The 21,244-nt window shown below is 32.9% G+C and overlaps 1 protein-coding gene across 2 annotated transcripts; it reads right to left on the minus strand.

Annotated features, from left to right (window-relative positions):
* Positions 1 to 12,973: 12,973 nt before the first annotated feature.
* LOC122309232 (cytochrome P450 78A5-like) lies at positions 12,974 to 16,539 on the minus strand. 2 transcript variants are annotated; one of them, XR_006242381.1, is made up of 3 exons: positions 15,472 to 16,539; positions 13,112 to 13,781; positions 12,974 to 13,056 (listed from the first exon to the last, which is right to left on the minus strand). XR_006242381.1 is itself a non-coding variant. In XM_043122628.1 (2 exons), the coding sequence occupies exons 1-2, from the start codon at positions 16,426 to 16,428 to the stop codon at positions 13,170 to 13,172; spliced, it is 1,569 nt and encodes a 522-aa protein (XP_042978562.1). In that variant the 5' UTR covers positions 16,429 to 16,539; the 3' UTR covers positions 12,974 to 13,169. The 2 variants fall into 2 exon arrangements, 1 of the variants encoding a protein (XP_042978562.1); XM_043122628.1 differs by having other exon boundaries at positions 12,974 to 13,781.
* Positions 16,540 to 21,244: the final 4,705 nt, after the last annotated feature.

Here is a 21,244-nt window from a genome sequence, read left to right on the forward strand (position 1 = left end):
TGGCATAAATTTTGGGCCAATTGCATCATGAAACCTTTCCATTGCCTGGCAGTCTCACGTCACATACCACTCAGTAAATAGTAATCAATTGAACCAATAGTAAATTAGGTTTACTTCAGGCATTGCTTTTGTGCAACTTGAGCTCAGAATTGGAATAAGCTCTAGATATATTAACTGATGATTGATATGGGTTGTTTCATTTTTTTCATTTTTTACTTATTTCAAATTGGAAGTTCATTATAACTTTCCTGGATACTTCATTTTCATTTAACACTATACTTCATTTGAAGATTCTACACAGATAAAAGCAGTTGTGCAAACTTCAACTTTGGACAAAATTACAATAGGTAAATAAAAGTCAGACCTGAGGTTGAACCAAAAAATAAACTTAACTAGGCAGTTCATGATGGAAATTAAATAATGAACATATTTTGATTTGTGACTTGTCACAGTCATATTATTTAAATAGTTTTTGTGTTTGTTTGTCCCATATATGCTTATTATTTTCAGAATTTGCAGCAAATGGCAAGTTCGAGTTTTAATTCCGAGTCAAGTTTGGACAGGCCACTTTGCTACTGTGGCATTCTATCGACACGCCGAATCTCAGGATGGGATAATAATTTTGGGAGAAAATTTTACAACTGCCCAAACTATAAAGTAGGAAAACAATGTGATTTCTTTGAATGGATTGATGTTGGAAGTGAACAAAATGCATGTTGCAAGATGTTGTTGGAGTTAACTCAACAAAGGAATGAGTGGTTACATCATGAATATCAGTTGATCGAACAAGCCAAATATAAAGCGATGGAAAATAAGTATAAGAGAATTTTGAAAGTGTTGTTGACATCGTGGTTGTTGTTTTTTGCGATTGTTGCTATAACATTTATGTATCCCAAAAATATTAATGTATGTCGAGCAGTACTATCATTAAAATGAGAGCTTTGGACAACTGATGTTTTTGTAATGAAATCATATTTATTTAACAGTGCTCTGGTTTATATTAAGTTTACAATATTTCTGCATAAAAACAAACATGTTTACAGTTTTTTTTCCTGACTAACAAAGCCTCAATTTAAAAGCAATAACCAGGTTCAATCTCAAACTGAATTACTTAAATGCATAATATTATCGTCATCAATACATGTGCACGCTGACTTATACAATGAAGTACATAAGTACTTAAAACAAGTTCAAACTGACTTACACACTAAAAACAATTTTAAATTTTTACAAAATGACTTAAGCAAAACTCCATTCCTCACTCCATTAGTCGTCCAATTTAGTACTCTTGACCTCAAGTGTATGCTCAATATTCCTACATAAACAACAACAAATACCAATTATTCAAAGTAAAACTTTAATTAAAACAAATTAATAAAAATGTATTGAAATGAGAAATACCTTACTGAATGACAGTTGTTCCTAGTATGTCCCTCATTTTTGCAAATGGTACAACTTCTTTTCTTAGTTGGTTGACTCTCTTTTGGGTTTTTTGCTTTCAAAGACTTCGGGCGCCCTTTCGTGGGCACTCGTGGTGGGTCCTGCACCGTTTGTAAAAAGTTTGATACAACTTGACTTCTTACAAAATGATCATCATTGGTTCCTTCCCCTCGGCGTAAACATTTTACATGATCTTTCATTACAAGCAACTCTTTCTTAACTTTCTCCAATGCTTTTGTGAAGTGATTGTGTTTTTCAGTTGACTGTGATGCAAGTTCTACAATATCATAAAGTTGTATCATTGACTTGATTTTTCTCATTGTAGCCTCATATTGTCCTTGCAGAACTTGCCCTTCAGAACATGGTATGTCGAGAATGAGTCGACTCTTAGCATTCATAGTCCATCTATCTAGAATATAATACTATGGCAATTTATCTAACTTTGCTTTCTTTCCAAAAACACATAAGATATAGCTACAAAGAATCCCCACAAACTCCTACATATGGCATGTACATGTTGAATGTTCTTCATCACCCTCCAATGTCATATGGTAAACAGGTGTTTCTTTACTATAAGCTATCACTCCATATGTTTTTGTTTCACCATATTTTAACAATTTTTTTGTTTGGTACCATAGACTATCGAATAATTCAACTTGGAAGATCGTGAAAAATTTTCTTGTATAAACTATTGCCGCCTCCTCTTCAAATTTGAGAAGTGTCTTCAATATCGCCCGCGTAGATTTAGTCCTGACATCATTCTCTTTCTCTTTAAAATAACGTGCATCTATAGCTTTTTCATACTGGTGCACGAAGTACTAACCATGGTACTTGAACGAATATAATCTTTGAAAAATTTGTTCATGCTTTCACTTTTTTGAGTTGTTGACATACCGGCACAGAATTTTAAATGCAAGTGAGCCAGTACCCACTTCTCCCATCGGTTGTAAAGATTTTGTAGCTAAGTACTTTCTCCTATCTCATACTTCAATACTATCGAAGCCCTTTTTTGCTCAAACTCATCAGTTGTAATTGTCTTATGGATGCAATGACGAAATTCCTTCTGAAAATCCAAAAATTTGTTATATATATGGGCTAAGTGTTCGGAAAACTTTTGTAAAATATGCCACAAGCACAACCTATCAGTTGTATTCGGGAGTACCTCTGCAATGGCCTTAGTCATCGCCTTGTTATCATCGGTAATTATAGTTTTCAGGGCACGCCCAAGTATAGCCTCTTACCATGTTCTCAATAACCATGTATATGATTCAGCCGTTTCATTAACTAACAAAGCATAACCAAATATTATGGTCTAATGATGATGGTTAACTCTAGAAAATGGCACAAATGACATTTTATAAATATTATTCAAGTAAGTGGCATAAAATGTAACAACATCTCCAAAATATTGGTATGCAGCTCTTGATCTCACATCAGCCCAAAAACAACTTCTCATACATCCGTCCTTATTAACTTGCATGGAATACACAAATCCATGTTCTTTGAGTTGCCGATTAATGAAGTAGTGTAACAGCCCGCTAGAAATTCAATTGTGAAATTTCTATTAACTTAGGAACCTCGTGAAAACCCCATAAGTTTTCACGAATCCATTAATCGTATAGGTTTTTGTCTAACTACATAGTTAGTGTTATTATTTACTATGGTATCAGAAGTGTGTTTTTGATTATTGGAGATAGTTAGAAGTGTCAAAATGTATTATGATTTGTGCCATTAGACTCGGAGGGTTATTTAAAGTCTTATGGCTCAATAACATTTTTTCATATTTTCGGACAAAACGTCTGTTCAAAACTGTAGATATTATTGGATAAAAAGAAATATTTTGAGGTAATTTTCATGAATATTATTGGGTAAAAATATTTTGAGTTGATTTTATAGATATTATTAGATAAAAAAATATCTTAAGTTGATTTTTTGTAGATATTATTGGATAGAATATTATGAGATAATCTTTTATAGATATTTTGGATAGGAGAAAACTACACTCAACTCTCAACTCCAGCCACATCTCTTCCATATCTCATCCATAAGTATTCCCAGCCACCTCTCTCCACGAAATTATCTTCATTTACACTTTCCATTGAAAGAATATCAAACATTCTCTCTCGGACAGCTTTTAGGAGGTCTTTTGCACACCCATTTCGAAGCTTTTGTAAGTGTTTTATCATAAAGTCTCCTTCATATAAGTTGTTCCTTTTTTAGTCTAGTTTACATGGATATCTTATTTGCCCCATTTGAAGATCATTTGGTTAGTCAAATATTGTGTAAACTATAAAAAGGTCATTCTGGGAGATAAACTGGAGAATATGTTATAGTTTGGAGTTTTTGACCAAGCTAATGGATAAATATTGGTCCAAAATTTTTACGGAGTATTGTTAACATGTATATGTGACTATTGGTTGAGGATTTTTGCATGATTAAAGGTTTTGATGAAAGATTTTCTTAGATTTAGAAACTGGAAGAAGAAAAACAGTTTCTGTTTTGAAAAAGTTTAACTCTTTGGTGGTCTAAACCTATTCTAATGACTTTAATAATTTTATTGGAGGATCCTAAGTATCTTATATACATGTTATATTATTATTTTGAAGATATTTGATGTTAGTTTCAAAGATATGAAATTTTATGCAAAGAGATATTCAAATAAGCTAAAGTGTGGATATTCTTGGCTAAATTTATGTTTTGGTTAATTTCTAACCATGTGATCTTGAATTAGAAGCTTATATATGTTTTAGGACATCTTTTTAAACCATGTAATGGTTTGGTTTGAAGATCATATATTTATAAGTCATAGATCAAGAGATTTATCAAAACTAGTTGAGAAAAAAGTTTCTGTTTTTGGACTAAGTGTAAAACCAAAAACTCCAAATGTTATTTTGTGATTTTGGTGACTTTAGTTTGATGATTTAAAGCATGGTTGATGTTAGGATGATATTATGAATATGTTAGAAGTAAGATTTGATTTTTGAAATTCTTGGAGATGTTTTGATTTAAGGTTAAAACTTGTGATTCAAGTGCTTGGATTTTTTTACAAAAACGTTTGGTGTTAATTATTAGCCTTTTCTAATTGAATGTTTTAAGTATGGTTTTGAACTTAGGATTGGAAGATGTTTGTTGCAAAATTTTAGTTTAAGCATGAGTTTTGAAATTGGAAGGAATTGCAACAAAAATCAAGGGAAATGGCCTATGGATGTTTCGGCCATAGTGTGTTCTTCATAGTTGTGTTTTGTTTTAAATTTTTCTGAATTGATATTTAAGTTTAGGACAAAATTTACATGAGAAATGTAAATTTTGGAAACTTTTGGAGTTAGTATGCAAAATCCTTAAGTTATGGGTAAAACGGTCATTTTCCCACATGTAGAGAGTAAAATGAAAATTTTACTCTTTAAGTTAGTATTTTCCATGTTTCAAATTATTAGTGATTTAGTTCTAACTTTTAGAATTACTAATTACAGTTCCTCGTGATCGCACTTGAAGTTTTATAAGAAACGCGGAGATCGAGGTAAGTTAGCTTTTAACTTACTAGCAGTCTACTGTGTATGTGTGCTAAGTAAAGGAACTACAGTATATGTATGTGTGTTATCATATATGTCATGCCATGCCAAGTTATCACGTAATTGTCTATTATACAGAATTTATTCTGTCATCAATTTTTATCTGTTATATAATATATTCTGTCATGTATTACTGTACCTTACAAGTACGTCATGCTAAGTATGCCATCTATTACATGTATGTCAAGTCATGTAATATTCACTGTTGCAAGTATGTCATGTTAAATATGTTGTCTATTATATGTTATGACATGTTACGAAATGTTTCTATCTCAAGTTGGTCATGTATTTCAAGTTATGTTCAAGTCACGTTATGTTACGTCAGGGCTTCAGTCATTTCATATTCCAGTCACGTTTCATCTTGATTACTTATGTATGGGGTCACAGCAATTGTGGCGCATACACTACGTGAGACACAGTAATTGTGACACGTAAAATACATGGGGCCACAACAACTGTGGAGTATGTATTTAAGCAGTTAAAGAATAAGTTTCCGTAGAATACATCGGGCCACAACAATTGTGGAGTATGTATTTACACGTAGAATACATGGGGCCACAACAACTGTGGAGTATGTATTTTTCATGTTAAGTTAAGTTTGTGTAGAATACATGGAGCCACAACAACTGTGGAGTATGTATTTACACGTAAAATATATGGGGCCACAACAACTGTGGAGTATGTATTTTTCATGTTAATTCAAGTTTCAAAGCAAGTTCATGCTAAGTCAAGTTTCAGATCAAGTTCATGTCAAGTCAAGTTTAGTTCATGTTTCAATTTAAGTTATGTCAATTATGCTATGTTGTACTCCAAGTTATGCTTTAATTACTTATGAATTTGATTATGCAGTTATGCTTTTACTGTCATCTATGCATCATTAGCTTGTGTGGAAGTTTTTTGTTAACTTACTGAGATTTGTAATCAAATCTCACTTTGGTAGTCCCAACTACCATTCCCCCCGAATGTTAGATCTTGTTACAGGATCTGAAAGAGAATCAGGAGCTGATCAACTAGACACAGTTGACTAAGTGACGGTGTGACATAAATGTTGATATAGTAATTAACGTAAATTACTACTTGTACGATTGAGTTGTATCTCTACTACTTTTTGGATCATAACCATTTTGGACTAGTGTTGTGATCTTAGTTGTTCAATGGATTTTTATATATGAAGTATGTTTTAAGCATTTGGGATATTTCAATTTGGTGCATAGTATTGCTAAAGAAAAAATTTATCCGCTGCGAATATTGCATATTGTTAGATGCATGTTAGGAATATTGCATCTTTTATGTCATGAACGGGGGCAGGTAACCTTGTGTTGCATGTCTCGACGCTTCAAATGTCCGTCCAATCCCAAACGGAATTTGGGGGCATCACAGTAGGAATATAACCTTTGTGCATCTCTTTCTTCAAATATTTGTCTCCTTTTAGTTTCCAAATAATTTTCAACATCTTTGCCAATACAACCAACATTAAAGTCACCACCAGATTCTTTACTCAACACTAACATAATTTTTCTCATCATACACTAGACTCATTCAACGTCATATCAATTTTTTTTTAACTTTAATAACTCCCCTATGTCCACGAAGCAAGTTAGTACTTCTCGGTGTAAGTAGAATATGATTATGTCCAACCATAAACTTGTTGACTATCCACTTTTTCTCATTTTTTTTTTAATTCTCATTATTACTTTACATCCAATATTTGCTTCGGCAGGTTCAGGGAGTGTTCGATCTTTTTCTTTCTTACTAACCTGCCAGAATCATCCCTTGTGCAAACATAGTCTACTGCACAAAGAGTTTTATCATCTTTCGACAACCGAGTATGATTCGTCCGGATTGTAAAATATTTTCATTTTACATATGTCTTGTAAAATGTTTGGGCGTCTTCCACGTCCTCAAATTCCATACCAATGTATGGTTCCAAACTACCACTATTCGAAAAAACTCCTTCATCCACATTTACTCCATCGCCGACATTCACTCCATCGTTGACATTCACCCCATCTTCGACATTCACCTCATCTTCAACATTCACATCATTTGGAATGTATATACTTCTAGTCTCAAATTCATTACTATTAACCCAAGAAATTTGTTCCTACAGTATAAAACCACCACATTATAAATTTAGTAGTTATTCAAAACAACCACAATAACTATATTAAACTCATCTGAATTTTAACATTTAATTACAAGTATAAGGGAACTCATTTACTTACAAGTACAAGATGCATAAAACATGTCTCAATTTTTTAGTAATACAATTAAATACTCATGAATAAATATGACAAAATCAAAATAGAGATTTAGTCCTTCACGAGAAGGCTATCGAAAGCTTGATTTCAAATATCATTGGGAATCGTAAAGAACCTGACTTCATGAAGATATAAAAATTCAACTGAGTCTCTACTTTTAACAACCAAAAAGAAAGGTGATATATAAATTTTCACATGAAGAATTTTCATCAACCCCTTTAACACAGGGGAGTTAATATCACTTTAAAACAAATTTTCACCAAAAAGAAAGGACGACATATAAATTTGCATCAAATAATATGGGTAGTAGAATCAAACAAACTGAATGTAATAAATCATTGTCGAACGTAAATCAAACAAAAGCCTAAGTAAATTTTGCATCCATCCCTCTAGTAGTAGAATCTGGAAATTTTAAATAAATCATTACCGAACATAAACCATGTAGGAAATATCACTTTCAAATAAAAACAAATCGAATGTAAACCAGTAGGAAATATCACTTTCAAATAAAAACAAACCGAAACTAATAGATGACTATCACTTTCGAGCATATTCATCTTCTCATTGACATTTAATCAAACATATGTAGGGTAATATATTAGCATCTCGATTGAGTATTGGAAATGGTGAAAATTACCTTAGCAACACTAAAATCACATTTTTCAGCCATGGAAAACAGTATTCTTGCCGACTGGGTGGTGCGAGAATCGTGCTGGTTCTAGAGTCCAACCAGTCTACCCCAAAACTCAGAAGTACTTCACTCGATGTGAACAGGTCTGATTTATTGTTCGAAAATGTTCCAAAATGCCTTACCCATAACAAGCAACATGTCTGATTATGATGAAGATGATGATTTTGTGAAGTGAAATGCCTCGCTCGAATAATGCAAATGCCTCGCTCGAATAACGTCAAGAAGTCTGAAGTGAAAAAAACGCAGCTGAGTTTGTGTCTTTGATAGAGAAGAGGGGCTTGTGTGTGGTGAGGTCTAACTGGATTAATGTGTAATTGCCTATGTGTCAAGTAGTGATAGGAGGGCTGCTAATATGCGGAAAGCAGCTCGACCGTTGCACAACGTTTTTGTTAGATAATATGAGTTGAGATGAATTTGAAATCTAAACTGACGAGTGTCTCTACTTCATGAAATTTTAATAGGCATCCCTTCTTTCTAGAGCAGTGCTACGCCGCCGCCTAAGTAGCACCGCTCAAAGTGGCCGCTAATTACTTTTTTTTTCTTTTTTTCACATTTTTTAATAGATTTAAATTTTTTTAAAAAATTAAAAAAATACACCAATAATACTTAAAATCACTTTTTTAATCAGTAAATAAATAAAAAAAATTGACCCGAGGTCACTTTAAGCGGTCAAGTGGGAGTGACATATAAGAGTTTTCCTTCTTTCTATGATATCTTTAGAATAGCCCATGCAAGCAGTAATTTGCTTATACGAGCTAGACTCTTGAGAACCTTTCATTGTGCCACTCCTATTGTAATTTTGGCCATAAGATTAGCCATTTGACCTTAAACACAAAACAGCTAACCCATTTTGAATATTCTTAGCTTGGTTTGGTTTCACAAATTTTTAAAATTATTACATTTTATCTCATCTCATCTCAACATTTAAATACTATTTAAACATAAGTATTTTTCAATTTTAAATTTCTAAAACTTCCAATTTTTTTTTTTTTAAAGTTCAAACCAAAAATTATATTTTAACCATCATTTAACTATATTCAATTTTTTTTCTATCCTTTCCTAAAATCCCATAAAAAGCTTATCTCAAATAATTTTACTATTATTTAAAATTTATCTTATTATAATTTATAAATTTTTTTTATCTCATTTGTATAACTAAACTTAACTTTAATTTCAAAAATCTCATTGTTTGTTGGTAAGGTTTATCCAAAATTTCTCATCAAACCAAAATATTCTAAACTGGACCGAGTCAGGTTAAGTTGGATTTCCTTTGCGAGAAGGTGGCCTGCCTGCCCTATATCAACGGGCTTCAAATTTTAAGCCCAAATTAACCTACGTAATAATCTATTACCCAGTCTCCAGACCCATCTAAAGATGAATTCGTAAGCCCATGAGCGGGTGTAAATTGTAATCAACAGAGGCTTCGCGTAAGTTGGGAGTAGGGGGCAATTCTGTGGGAAATGTCTCCGGGTACTATATGCCGTAAGAATAAATCTATTTCTCATCTATTTTTTTTATTATTTCATGATATTATATTAAATAATAAGTTTATAAATAAAATATAATAAATAATTTTTAATTATCTAATATTACGTTATGAGATGATGAAAATTAAGATGATAAATAATATTACTTGTAATGCAATATGCATATATGAAACGATAGAAAGAAAGATGCTTATCTTATACCACCTTTATGATTATGGACAGATGAGGACATCACTAAAGTTAGATTTGCATCTAAAAAAGCTAAAACGATGCAACTCTATAACTTTTAGTACATATATAGCCTTAAATATCTTCGCCGACGCCGTTAGGTATGAGTGTAAGCAATAAGATTTGTCCAAAAGATGCCACGGATTGAATATTGTAGAAAGAGGAAGAAATTTGTGAATGTAAATATCTAATTCTCGTAAGGGTCTTTTCACTCATGTACATGAAGAGACATATTTATAAAAAAATAATACAATCACGACAAAATTATATATATAATCAAGGCATAATTTCAAAATATTGTATCTAAAAAATATTACCATAATATTATTATAAAATAAGAATAATGCCAGATAAGATATGTAAATTTCTTACATTTCTTTTAAAAAATAAGACTTGTGACGGATTTTTCTTACGGGAATTTTAAATTTATCTATTTTTTTTAAATAATGTGTAGGGTATGCACACCTTATGATTATACAAAATTATTTTTCATGCAATGATACTATATATATAATTATCTACCGATCAATATAGAAACTCATATTGTTTGAGAGAAACAAATTCTTTTTGTTTATTATAACATTGTTCTCAAACGAATTCAATTATAAGGCCAACTAGTCATTTAATTAGAATAAAAGTCCATATATACATGATATAACTTAATTTGTCTTGAATCGTACGTTTCTCCTATATATTTAAACAATCTTACATCTTGGAATGTTGTCATACTTGGAATCTAATGATTTGCAATCAAATCTTCATGGGGCTCACAATCTTTCTTCGAAAATAAAACATAAAATCACGATGGGTGTATGTTGATTTGTTCGACTACATGAAATGGCTCCAAGATCTAATTGTCACTTTGATTAGCGAAAAATAAACAAGCTTTTTGGTCATAGGACTTAGCGATGGTGGACAATTAACTTTATGAAGAAAGATAGAAAAGACGTGAGGTTATATGTGTTTTGACAGGTCCCATATAAGTATGTAAAAATATAATTGCAAAAGCAGATTGACAACACAAATAATGAAATAGCTTTGGTGTTAAGCTAGGCTCAATCTTGCTTGGAGTTACTTTTAATACAATGACAAAGAAAAACAGTGTATCTTGCGATGCTATATGAAAGCATAAAAGTTGGCGAGTGGTGGGACTTTAGCGGCAAAACTTATTATTGGGTGCCACTTTTGTTTGCTCCTGGCTAAAAGCTCTACTTTGTAGAAACAGAGAAGAAAGAAACAAAAGAGGGAATCCAGGAATTGAAGGTAGGAAATTTGACGTGTATTACCTTCTTTCTTCTGTACAAAAAAACAACTGAACTACAGGACTAATATATATACTTGGTTTATTCACACGTGTCATATTACTAATGACAGTTAATTATAATTAAATTATATCATCTCTAACACTCGAGAGATGGGGAATGAATGTTCATAACACCCATCTTAAAAAGAAGATAGCAGAATTGTCGAGGTGGTGAAACTTTGGTGAAAATGTCAGCTATTTTATGATGAGAAGAAATGTGTAGTGTATGAATGAGGCCTGATTGTAGCTTTTTATAAGATGACAGTCAATCTTTATATGCTTGGTTCTCTTATGGAAAACTGGATTTGCTGCTCTATGCAAAGCTGCTTTACTGTCACAATACAACACAGCTGAAGAAGAATGTGTTACACTATGATCTTTGAGTAAAGAAATCAGCCATGTGACTTCACAAGCATTGAATGCAAGAGCTCGATACTTAGCCTCTGCAAATGATCATGATACAATAGTTTGCTTCTTAGACTTTTCAGTAAATAAGTGAGTCTCCAAGAAACATACAAAACCCAGTAACTGATCTTCTAGTATCTAGACATGTGGCCCAATCTGAATTTGAAAAAACGTTTCAGATGTAATGCAGAATTTGCAGAGATTAACACACTTTGCCCTGTTGTACTCTTCACATAGTGTAACACTTTATTTGCAGCATCTAAATGTACAGCAACAAGTTTGTCCATAAACAGCTCAAACTATTCATAGCAAAAGCTAGGTCCGGTTGAATGATGGTTAAATATAATAGTCTTCCAATGAATCTCCTATAACTTGTAGGATTTGATAGAACATTTCATGTGTCTTCGCTAATCTAAGATTAGGATCCATAGGAATTTGTATTGTTTACAAGCAAGCCTGCATCACTTAGAAGCTCCAAGGCAAAATGTCTTTGACATAAAAATATGCCTTTGTTTGTACGTTGCTACATCCAGACACAAGAAGTATAGGAGACTGCCCAAGTCTTTTATTTTAAACTGGCTGTGAAGATACACTTTGAAATCTTATACTGTTTGTACATCGTTGCTAGCCACAATGATATCATCAATATAAATCGATAATATGATGAAAGAAGAACCTGTTGACCTTGTAAACAACGAGTAATCTCACTTCAATTGAGTGAATCCATGATTGAGTAAAGATGCAGAAAATTTATAAAACCACTTACTAGAGGCCTGTTTAAGTCTATAGATAGACTTAACCAACCGACATACTCAAGTCTCACCCTTGCTTACCACCATGAAGAGCTGTCCTACGATTCTTAACTAGTCTTAGTGACTCTTTTGCTACTATTCGGGATCAGATCCTTCTAATGGATTCTTTGCCCCCTATTTCGCATGTCTTTTCTTTGGTCTTCCAAGTTGCATAGAGGCAACATGATATTTTGGAGGATAATGATTTGGAAAATGAGTTTGATGCGATCTATCCCCACCATACATCAATTTGGAAAATGATTTCGATGTGATCTATCTCCTTCAAAAGGTTCCTGTAGCCTGGATTTTTTAATTAATTTCAACAAAGAAAAAGGAAGAGAAAGCAAAGATTTTGGAGGATAATGATCATGGGCATTGATAATTTTATGTTGCAAACTGTGAAATTATCAGTTGTCTTAAAAGTTTAAACTGATAAAAATAGATAGATTTTATTATTTATATTATATTTTAACATGATAGATTTTGTTATTGATGTTATATTTTAACATGACTCACTCTGGCTAAACTTTCCATCTAATATCATATGAAATTACAATTTATCTCAAAAGTAATTTAAACGAATGAAAAGAGATAGATTTTAGATTTTATATCTTGATACAAACTATTATGTGTTTTGCTTCAAGTTAATTAGAAACTTAATATGGATTAAGTACACTTGTCTCTCTTCGATCCGATTAATCTTATGGAATTGGTTGTATGTAAAACAATATTATGAGACCTGCGTGTTTGGATCAGTTGAACCATAATAAGTACTCAAAGTCAACAAACTCTCATAAGTAATTTAAAAACACTAGTCTTCATAAACTCATGTTACACATACACTCAAAGTCAACGAGCAGTACTACTGGACTTACATCCTTAATCGATCACACCATTTTTTCCAGGAGCAGTACTACTGGACTTACATCCTTAATCGATCACACCATTTTTTCCATCACATATGTACAACATTCTAATTACACCAACTAGCTTTTCATAAGCTCATTATGCCACATCTACGGATCATGCAACATGACAGCGGCGTTTTCATTTCAAGCGAGAGCTTCAAGCATTCAGAAAGATCTACAGATTCTATTGGAAGCCATTTAAATTCATGGAGGAGCCGTCCCAGCCACAAATGCACTGTGGCTAAACCTAGTGCTCTGCCAGGACACACCCTACGACCTGATCCAAATGGTGCAAGTCTTAGATCAGAGCCCATGATGGATACCTCTTCTTCAATGAATCGCTCGGGTCTAAAGACCCATGGATCCTTCCAAATGGATGCGTCGTGGGTTATGGCCCACATGTTCACCATTGTTGTTGTGCCAGCTGGCACAAGAATCTTTCCAACGTGGACATCATGGACAGCAAGACGGGCCCACGAGAGTAATGGGCCTGGAGGGTGCATGCGGAGGACTTCTTTGACTATCGCCTGAAGGTAAGGGAGGTTTGGAATATCGGAGTCCTGAACTTGCCTGTGATTCCCAACGCACGTGTCGAGCTCATCTTGGACTTTCTTTTGAATGTCTTGGTGCATAACCATCCTGGCCATGATCCATTCGAGGAGTACGGCGATATTATCTGTTCCTCGAAATATCATTTCCTGCATGAGGTCATAGGAAAAGAGATATAAAATAATATTATAAATACAAACCAGCTAGCTAGCTTCAAAACTGCTTAGAAATATCGTAGCTTGTTAAAGTACTCCCAAACCCATTTGATATTCACTTTAATGTGGAATTTTCCATGAGGTGTACTTTGTGATCATGATTCCTTGAAGGTATAATTCAGCTAAAAGAACTTTTAAAACCAAGGCTTGTTAACGTACGGACGACTCATTATTATCAATTATTGCTAGATTTGAAGAATCTACTACGGGTGAGAGCACTAAGACTGATTTTTTTTTTTTTTTTTTTTTTTTTTATATAAACCTTTAAAATCACATTTTTTAAAGATTGATTTTATATATAAAAAAAAATTACAGTAAATTATGTATTTTTTAATTAAATAATAATAAAATATTTTTATTTTTTTTTTTAAATTATTATTTTTATATATTTTACAATTGGCACAATATACTCAAATATACAAATTCCATATATTTAGATATTACTAATTTTATATATCAAAACGATCACTTTTATTCATAAATATTAATATATACTAAAACAATACTTTATATAATCAACTTAATATAAATTTAATATATCAAAATCATCTTAATATAAATTTTATTAATGGGTAGGAGAGAGAAAAAATAATAAAATAATATTTAAAAAGTGAATTATGCTTCTTTAAACTTAAAGAAATATTATTTATAGCTATATAAAATTTAAAAATGTATAATTTAATGTAAATCAATTTAGAAAAATATTATGTAAATATAAAAATAAATATGAAGATATTTAAGTCATTACCAAAATGCTCACACATATTGGGGAAAAAAAACGTGCGTCGTGAGTTGATAATACAATTAATTCAAAATCTAACCCAACTTCATAATTAATAGGAACACTTTTGGTCAGCTACCGATCATGCACACAGTCCGTGCTATTGTTGGTGTCATGTCGGCGTAACGATTGTGCCTGAATCTCTCAATAATAGATAGATATATGAGTCGGCAGACAATGGTAATTGGTAGGAAGGATTTGAGGATGAAAACTGGAAAAATATCTGAAATCATGATGATCATGCATTGACCCCTCCGGGGGAAAATATCTGTGTACGTCACGCCAGCTGAAAAGAGATGCCGGACAATATTTACGGGATATATTTATTTATTCGATATCAGTGCGAAATTCTATCTCATATATTTTTGAAAAAGTCTAATTTCAAACATATTTATATATTAATATATATATTAATTTATTGTGATTGATGAAAAAGTAAATTTTATTAAAAATAGTACTAATTTAACTTTTAAATATGAAAGAATCAGTATTGATACGTATATTAATATGCGACTTTATTTATATGTAGCAAAATTCTATATTTTTTTCTTGCACATATATATAATCAGCACAAATTCTTTCTAAATTAATCTTCATGTAAAGTATTATAATCAACATGCAAGCTTAAGAATATTCATATGATAGGGATGATTCAGAAACAACTGATCATAGTATCTGTTGCCTGATATTTCTTTTATCATTTAACTCTTCAGCATGTTGATATTATATATATATATATATATATGTACGTATGTATAAACTATGGGAAATATTGCATGGCCTTGTTAGAGTGCGAGTATTATTGATTGTTATGCATGCATGCTATATCTATAGAGATCTTACCCACAAGACAGCTACCATGTCCGAGTCACTTAGTCGATCCTCCATGGGGAGGGATAGCAAAGCACTAAGAAAATCATTCCCAGTACTGAACTCCCCAGCTCTTTTTCTTTCTTTTACCATCTCACCCACCACGCTATTAACCTTAGCTGCCAATCTGTGGCACTTTCTCTTTACCCCCTGAAAGTCTAAAAACTTCAGAGGCAAATGGTCCTCCCAATTAAATTTTGCAATGAGATCGTACCCTTCTCTGACCATCTCGCCTAAGCACTCTTCTCTTTCTAATTCTAAGCCACTCCCAAACACACTCTCTAGTATGTTACTTAGAGATCCTCTTTGAAATATACCTCTCAATTCCACAAACCCTCTGCCCTCCATCTCCTTCAAAGCTCCCTCCAACATTTCATTAGCCACGCGTTGCCTTAGTGCCTCTAGCCCAGAAACTCTCCTAGGGGAGAACATATAATTTGCAGCACTCCTACGAAGATGACGCCAATAGTCACCGGCGGGAGCGAAGCCAATGGCGCGCTCAAACATGAGTAAACGAGCAGAGATTTTCATGGGCCGATCTGAAAAAGAAGACCCGCATAGGATTTCCTTTGCGGTCTCCGGATGGCTGCTGATGATTGCACGCGTGGTTCCTAGACTGAATGCCATGAGCCGAGTAGCACCATGCCAGGAAGCCATGGCAGCCAACTTACGATGAGCAAGAGGGCTCATTTGGCTGGGTAGGGTACCCAATATTGGCCAACCAGACGGACCTCGAAGTTTGGTAGAGTTTTGATTGTGGTTTCTCCATGCAAAGCCCCCCGGGACAAGCCAATAATTTAGGAGGATTGCTAAGATAAACAAACACGGTAAAAGGATTGTGATAAGAGGCCATGGATCAGTACTTAGGTGTGTGGCTACAATGCAAAGCAATAAAAGAGAGAGGTTGGCTAGCACGACGGAGTCCGCCATGTTTTGTCCAAAGAGCTGAAAGCTGCGAAGGACTAAATATATATTGAGAAAGCAAATGGAATTGTCAAGACGAGATCGATAGACGTGATCTGTTGTTGGAGGAGGATTGCATGTAAACGATTTGAATTTATAGAACGTGGAAAGTGATCCTGGTTGAAGTGGTCAGTCTACTAACCATGGTTAATTAGCACGTATGTGCATGCGAGCCCTCGTGTGGGGGCTCCTCCGAAAAGCTTCTTAACTTATTGAGAACAATTTAGCTTCATGGATTCAAATTATGTAGACTATATATTTTACAAGAGGTTTTGATATATCCTCTCTCTCTCTCTCTCTCTCTCTCTCTCTCTCTCTCTCTCTCTCTCTCTCTCTCTCTCTCTCTCTCTCTCTCTCTCTCTCTCTCTCTCTCTCTCTCTCCTTTTTTATTTTTTATATTATCAATAATTTCCTCGTATATCCTCGTATAATTTACTAGAGTCGGCATTCTTTTTGGTAGGAGAAATGATATTTGCAGTCGTGGTTGTGCAAGCGGCGTGCAGTCGCTTTGAAAAAAATGAATTAATATGGGACTTACATGAAAAAAAAATTAACTTTTTAATCGTAGACTCCACTCTTTTTTAAAGCTATTGCGCGGCGTTTGCAATTCCACAACTGTATGTAGCATTACTCTTTTGATAGTACCGTTTATTCGAATTTCAGTCTGAAAATTTGGATATATCCAAACTGAAACTTGGGTTTTGAAACCCAACCCGCGTTAGTCCAAGTCAAATTCAAACCGAAATTCGGATGAAACTAATTTTAAAAATCTGAAACCCAAATCTCCCAATTATATCCGGATTTTTTTCTTTTTAATCCATCAAAGCAAAAAAGTTCATATCTATAAATCTAAATCAATCAATTTACACCTGCACTCAACTGTAAATAGAAAATCTCCATTCCAAACAAAAGCCGAATTATAGCGAAGGAGCAAACAGAGCCTAACATATAATGTTTTCTTTCAATCCACTGACTTTCTATTCTTTTCCTTTCTTTTTGAGTGCATCCCAAACGTTTACTAAGAATTAAGGAAAAAATTAGATGACCAGTAGAAGGGAGAAAACGTAAAAAATAAATAAAACAGAATGAGTAAATTTCTTGACAGGCCTTCACGAGCGTCATTTCTTGGACCACATTTCCACGGATCACATAAACCAAACACGATAAAATACATTTTTTTGTACATGACAAACACTTGGAAGATCTGGTGGCTATGCCCTGCAATATCAAAACATAAATAAAAAAATTAAAAATTAAAAAAACCTGGTTCTGGATTTTTTAAAACTTGACACCTGGATTGGATATACTCGAATTTATCTATGTGGGAACCAGCTTCGGTTTATTCTATGCCGGAACCTGGTTATTCAAATTTCGGACAAGCTCGAGAGAAAAAAAAAAAAAAAAAAAAAAAAAAAAAAAAAGAAGGGCCTTGGATGAACAGGCCCACTTTTTGGGTACAAGTTTCTCAATGATACGTAGGATAATTGTTCTTTCGAACTAATTTTACCAAACATTTTCAAAATTTTACGTAAATAAATTTATAAAATAATATGATTTTATTGGTAGGTTAAATTAACTTTATAATGAAAAGTATTTAAATATGACATATTAGATCAAATTATGTTAATTTATATATTTATTTTAATGAGATCTCTATTTACACCAAATATTTCTATTTAATTTGGATATAAAAACAGTTTTATCTCATCTCATTTTATAATTACAATTTTCTTAAATTCATATATAATATAAAATAAATAATTTAATTTTTTTTCAAATTTTAAAATAATAATAATATTTTAATAATATTTTATTTAATTTTTAACTTTTATTTAAAATCATTTCATCTCATCTCATCCTCTAAAATATACTTAATTTAATATTCCCTCTAAAGTTGCGGTTCGGAGGATCGGGATCCTATGTCCATGCATTATTTTTCAGGTGAGGTTCATTGAATCATTAAGAAGCCAGTACACTTATCAGTTTCTCCAAAAGAAATGGACAAAATAAATAAATAAATAACTGTACGTGCAACAGTGCAAAGATCTTCCGAACCCTTGATCAGGCCCCTTTCTGTAGAGCTGAACCTCTATGTAGTCTAGCGTGCGAGGATCCACTATAGTTTGCACTAACTCAATAAGAACAAGTCCAATCATCCCCTCTATTTTGTGACACCTTTAGATCTGTTAATGGATCCTCTTCTGGCAACATCCCCATAAAGGTTGGCTCACTCCTAAATTACTATAATGTCCACACATATCATTGAATTACAACAGTTTTTTTTCTTTGTTTCATGCGGTTATATATTTTCACGTATACTAATATAATGACAATAATGTTATCTAGTTTTAGCTATAGAATTTAAAATTAATATGGTAATCATGTAACACCCCCAAAAGCTTAAGTAGAAAGTGAAAATTTTATTATTTAATTTACATCTTAACACTAACTTTTATGTGTGTCAAATTTTTCCTAATAAATTAATAAACCCAACACGTAAAATATTTAAATAAATAGAGTAGAGTGTAAAGACAATATTCAAAATTAACTTTGCTATGATACTACATAAAATCACAATTTATCTACAAAACTTAAGAAAAATTTAGTTACAAGTACAACTGCGCACTAATATATATATCGATCTAATGTGATTGATCAAAAAGTAAATTGTATTAAAAACAGTGCTAAATATTTTAAATATAAATGAATCATATTAGTATACAGATTAATATGCGACTTTACTTGTACGTAATAGAATTTATAAACTTAAACTAATAAGAAGAGATAAATTTTATTATTTATTTTATATTATAACGTCTATATCAGCAATAGAACAGTAATTGGAGTCTGCACTGGCGACTTTATTCTTTTTTATAATTAAAGGAATCCAATAACAAACAATGGTTTATGTACGGACTGTGTGAACTTCAATATAAAGATATATTTCTTGTGTGTTAAATGTTGGACTTGCCCGCACGACCAAGACCAATCCGAACACGCGGATTTGCATACAGCTACGTACCACCTATACCCCAACCGGAACAAAATTAGAGGATTTAAGCACCCAATAGTTCATTTCACGAGTTAAAAGGAGTCCAATATAGTCGGGGTCAATACAGGTCACAGGAAGAGGACCACTGGTCCAGAATGTATAAACTAATCTAAGAGGAATAAAAAAACAAAAGGAAGAGGCGTGGATGCATCTTTACCCACACAATCTCACCAACACAAAATTTAAATCTTGTTTTAGATCACAAAGGACTCAACTTTTTAGAAAAGTAAATATACCAGCTGTAGGGAAAATAATAAAGCATAGCACTAAGTTGCGCAGCCATTAACTATTGGAGGAAAGAAGAAGATAATGGCCTATAGGCGTGGCCAAAAACAAATACATCTACGACAGACCTTGAATAGCTATTCCACCAACAGGAATGAGACCAAAAGACTTTGAATATATATATTTATATGATGGCTCTACAGCCACCGCTTGGGACTCCCGTTAGTGCATTTCAATTGTTTTTTTTTTTTTTAACATGCATTTTTTAGTATTTTTAAATATTGATTTTTAAAAAAAATTCAAAACATAATTAAAAAAACAACTTCCTTAGCTACGAAATACGAAAATAAAAAAATAAAAATCTCAACAGAATGACTAGCATTTTCAATATACATGTTCGTGCGCAGAAAAGTAGGAAGCCTTTGCCAAAAGGAAAAATATAGTTGTAAGTATAATTGTGCACTAATTTGTACATCAATATGATGTGATTAATCAAAAAATAGATTTTATTGAAAACAGTGTTAATTTAAATTTTAAGTATGAATAAATCAGTATTGATACATAGATTAATGCGCAACTATGCTTGTATGTAGCAAAACTCATAAGAAAAATACATAGACCCTTCTAGGAGATTTCTCAAAAAGATAAAAACACCAAAAACAAAAAAAAAAAACTAACTAAAGTTGAATTCTTTTGCTAACTTTTGATACTTTTAACATTATCACAAGCACTTCAATGCAATATAATACCACTCTGCATATAAAAATTATTGGTGTTGGTGATTATATATATACTGGCTTCGGGAGATTTCTTCCCACTAATAACAGGATGGCCAGCACCACATTTGCCATCTTACCCACCACTGCAGCATGCCGAGAAGAGAAAGTGGTGGGGCCTGATACAGCAGGACAAAGCCTGCTTCAGGGGACGATTGAATTTTAAATTTTCAACAAGATTTGCTGGAGGTGTTGAATAAAGGAAGGAAAGTCTCAGTAATGGCAGGAAAAAATTGCGAGGAATATGATTTTCCCTATTCAACAGCTACTCGAGGGGGTATTTGACGCAGACGCAAACAGGGGGTGCTTTTCACAAGAATCCATATCTAGAAACCTTGACTCCATCACTGATACATTAGACACAAATGGAGGGAATTATACTCGAATTTGGATTGATTTACAACATATGAAATGCTTCTTTGGTATTATTCTATATATGTTGAGTATGGAGCCAGATTGGGAAGTCTTTTATTGACGGATAATTTGACTGCAAAACGATGGAGCCATCATCCTATCACAGATGAGCTGACTGAAACAAGCTTGTCCTGAAACGACGTGTCGGATCGATCTCCATGGTCTTTCAGGCTCGGTTTAACTTTTAAGGAGTTCAAGCTTGTCCTGTGCTGTTATTATATTTTTTCTGAAAAAATAATTGGATTCTCTACCTATAAAAAATGAATATAAGGCACTTGAAAATTTTGGGAGAGAGCTAAAAAATATGGGATGCAAT

Source organism: Carya illinoinensis, chromosome 5 (genome assembly GCF_018687715.1).
Source record: "Carya illinoinensis cultivar Pawnee chromosome 5, C.illinoinensisPawnee_v1, whole genome shotgun sequence".
In the NCBI taxonomy this organism is placed as follows: Eukaryota; Viridiplantae; Streptophyta; class Magnoliopsida; order Fagales; family Juglandaceae; genus Carya; species Carya illinoinensis.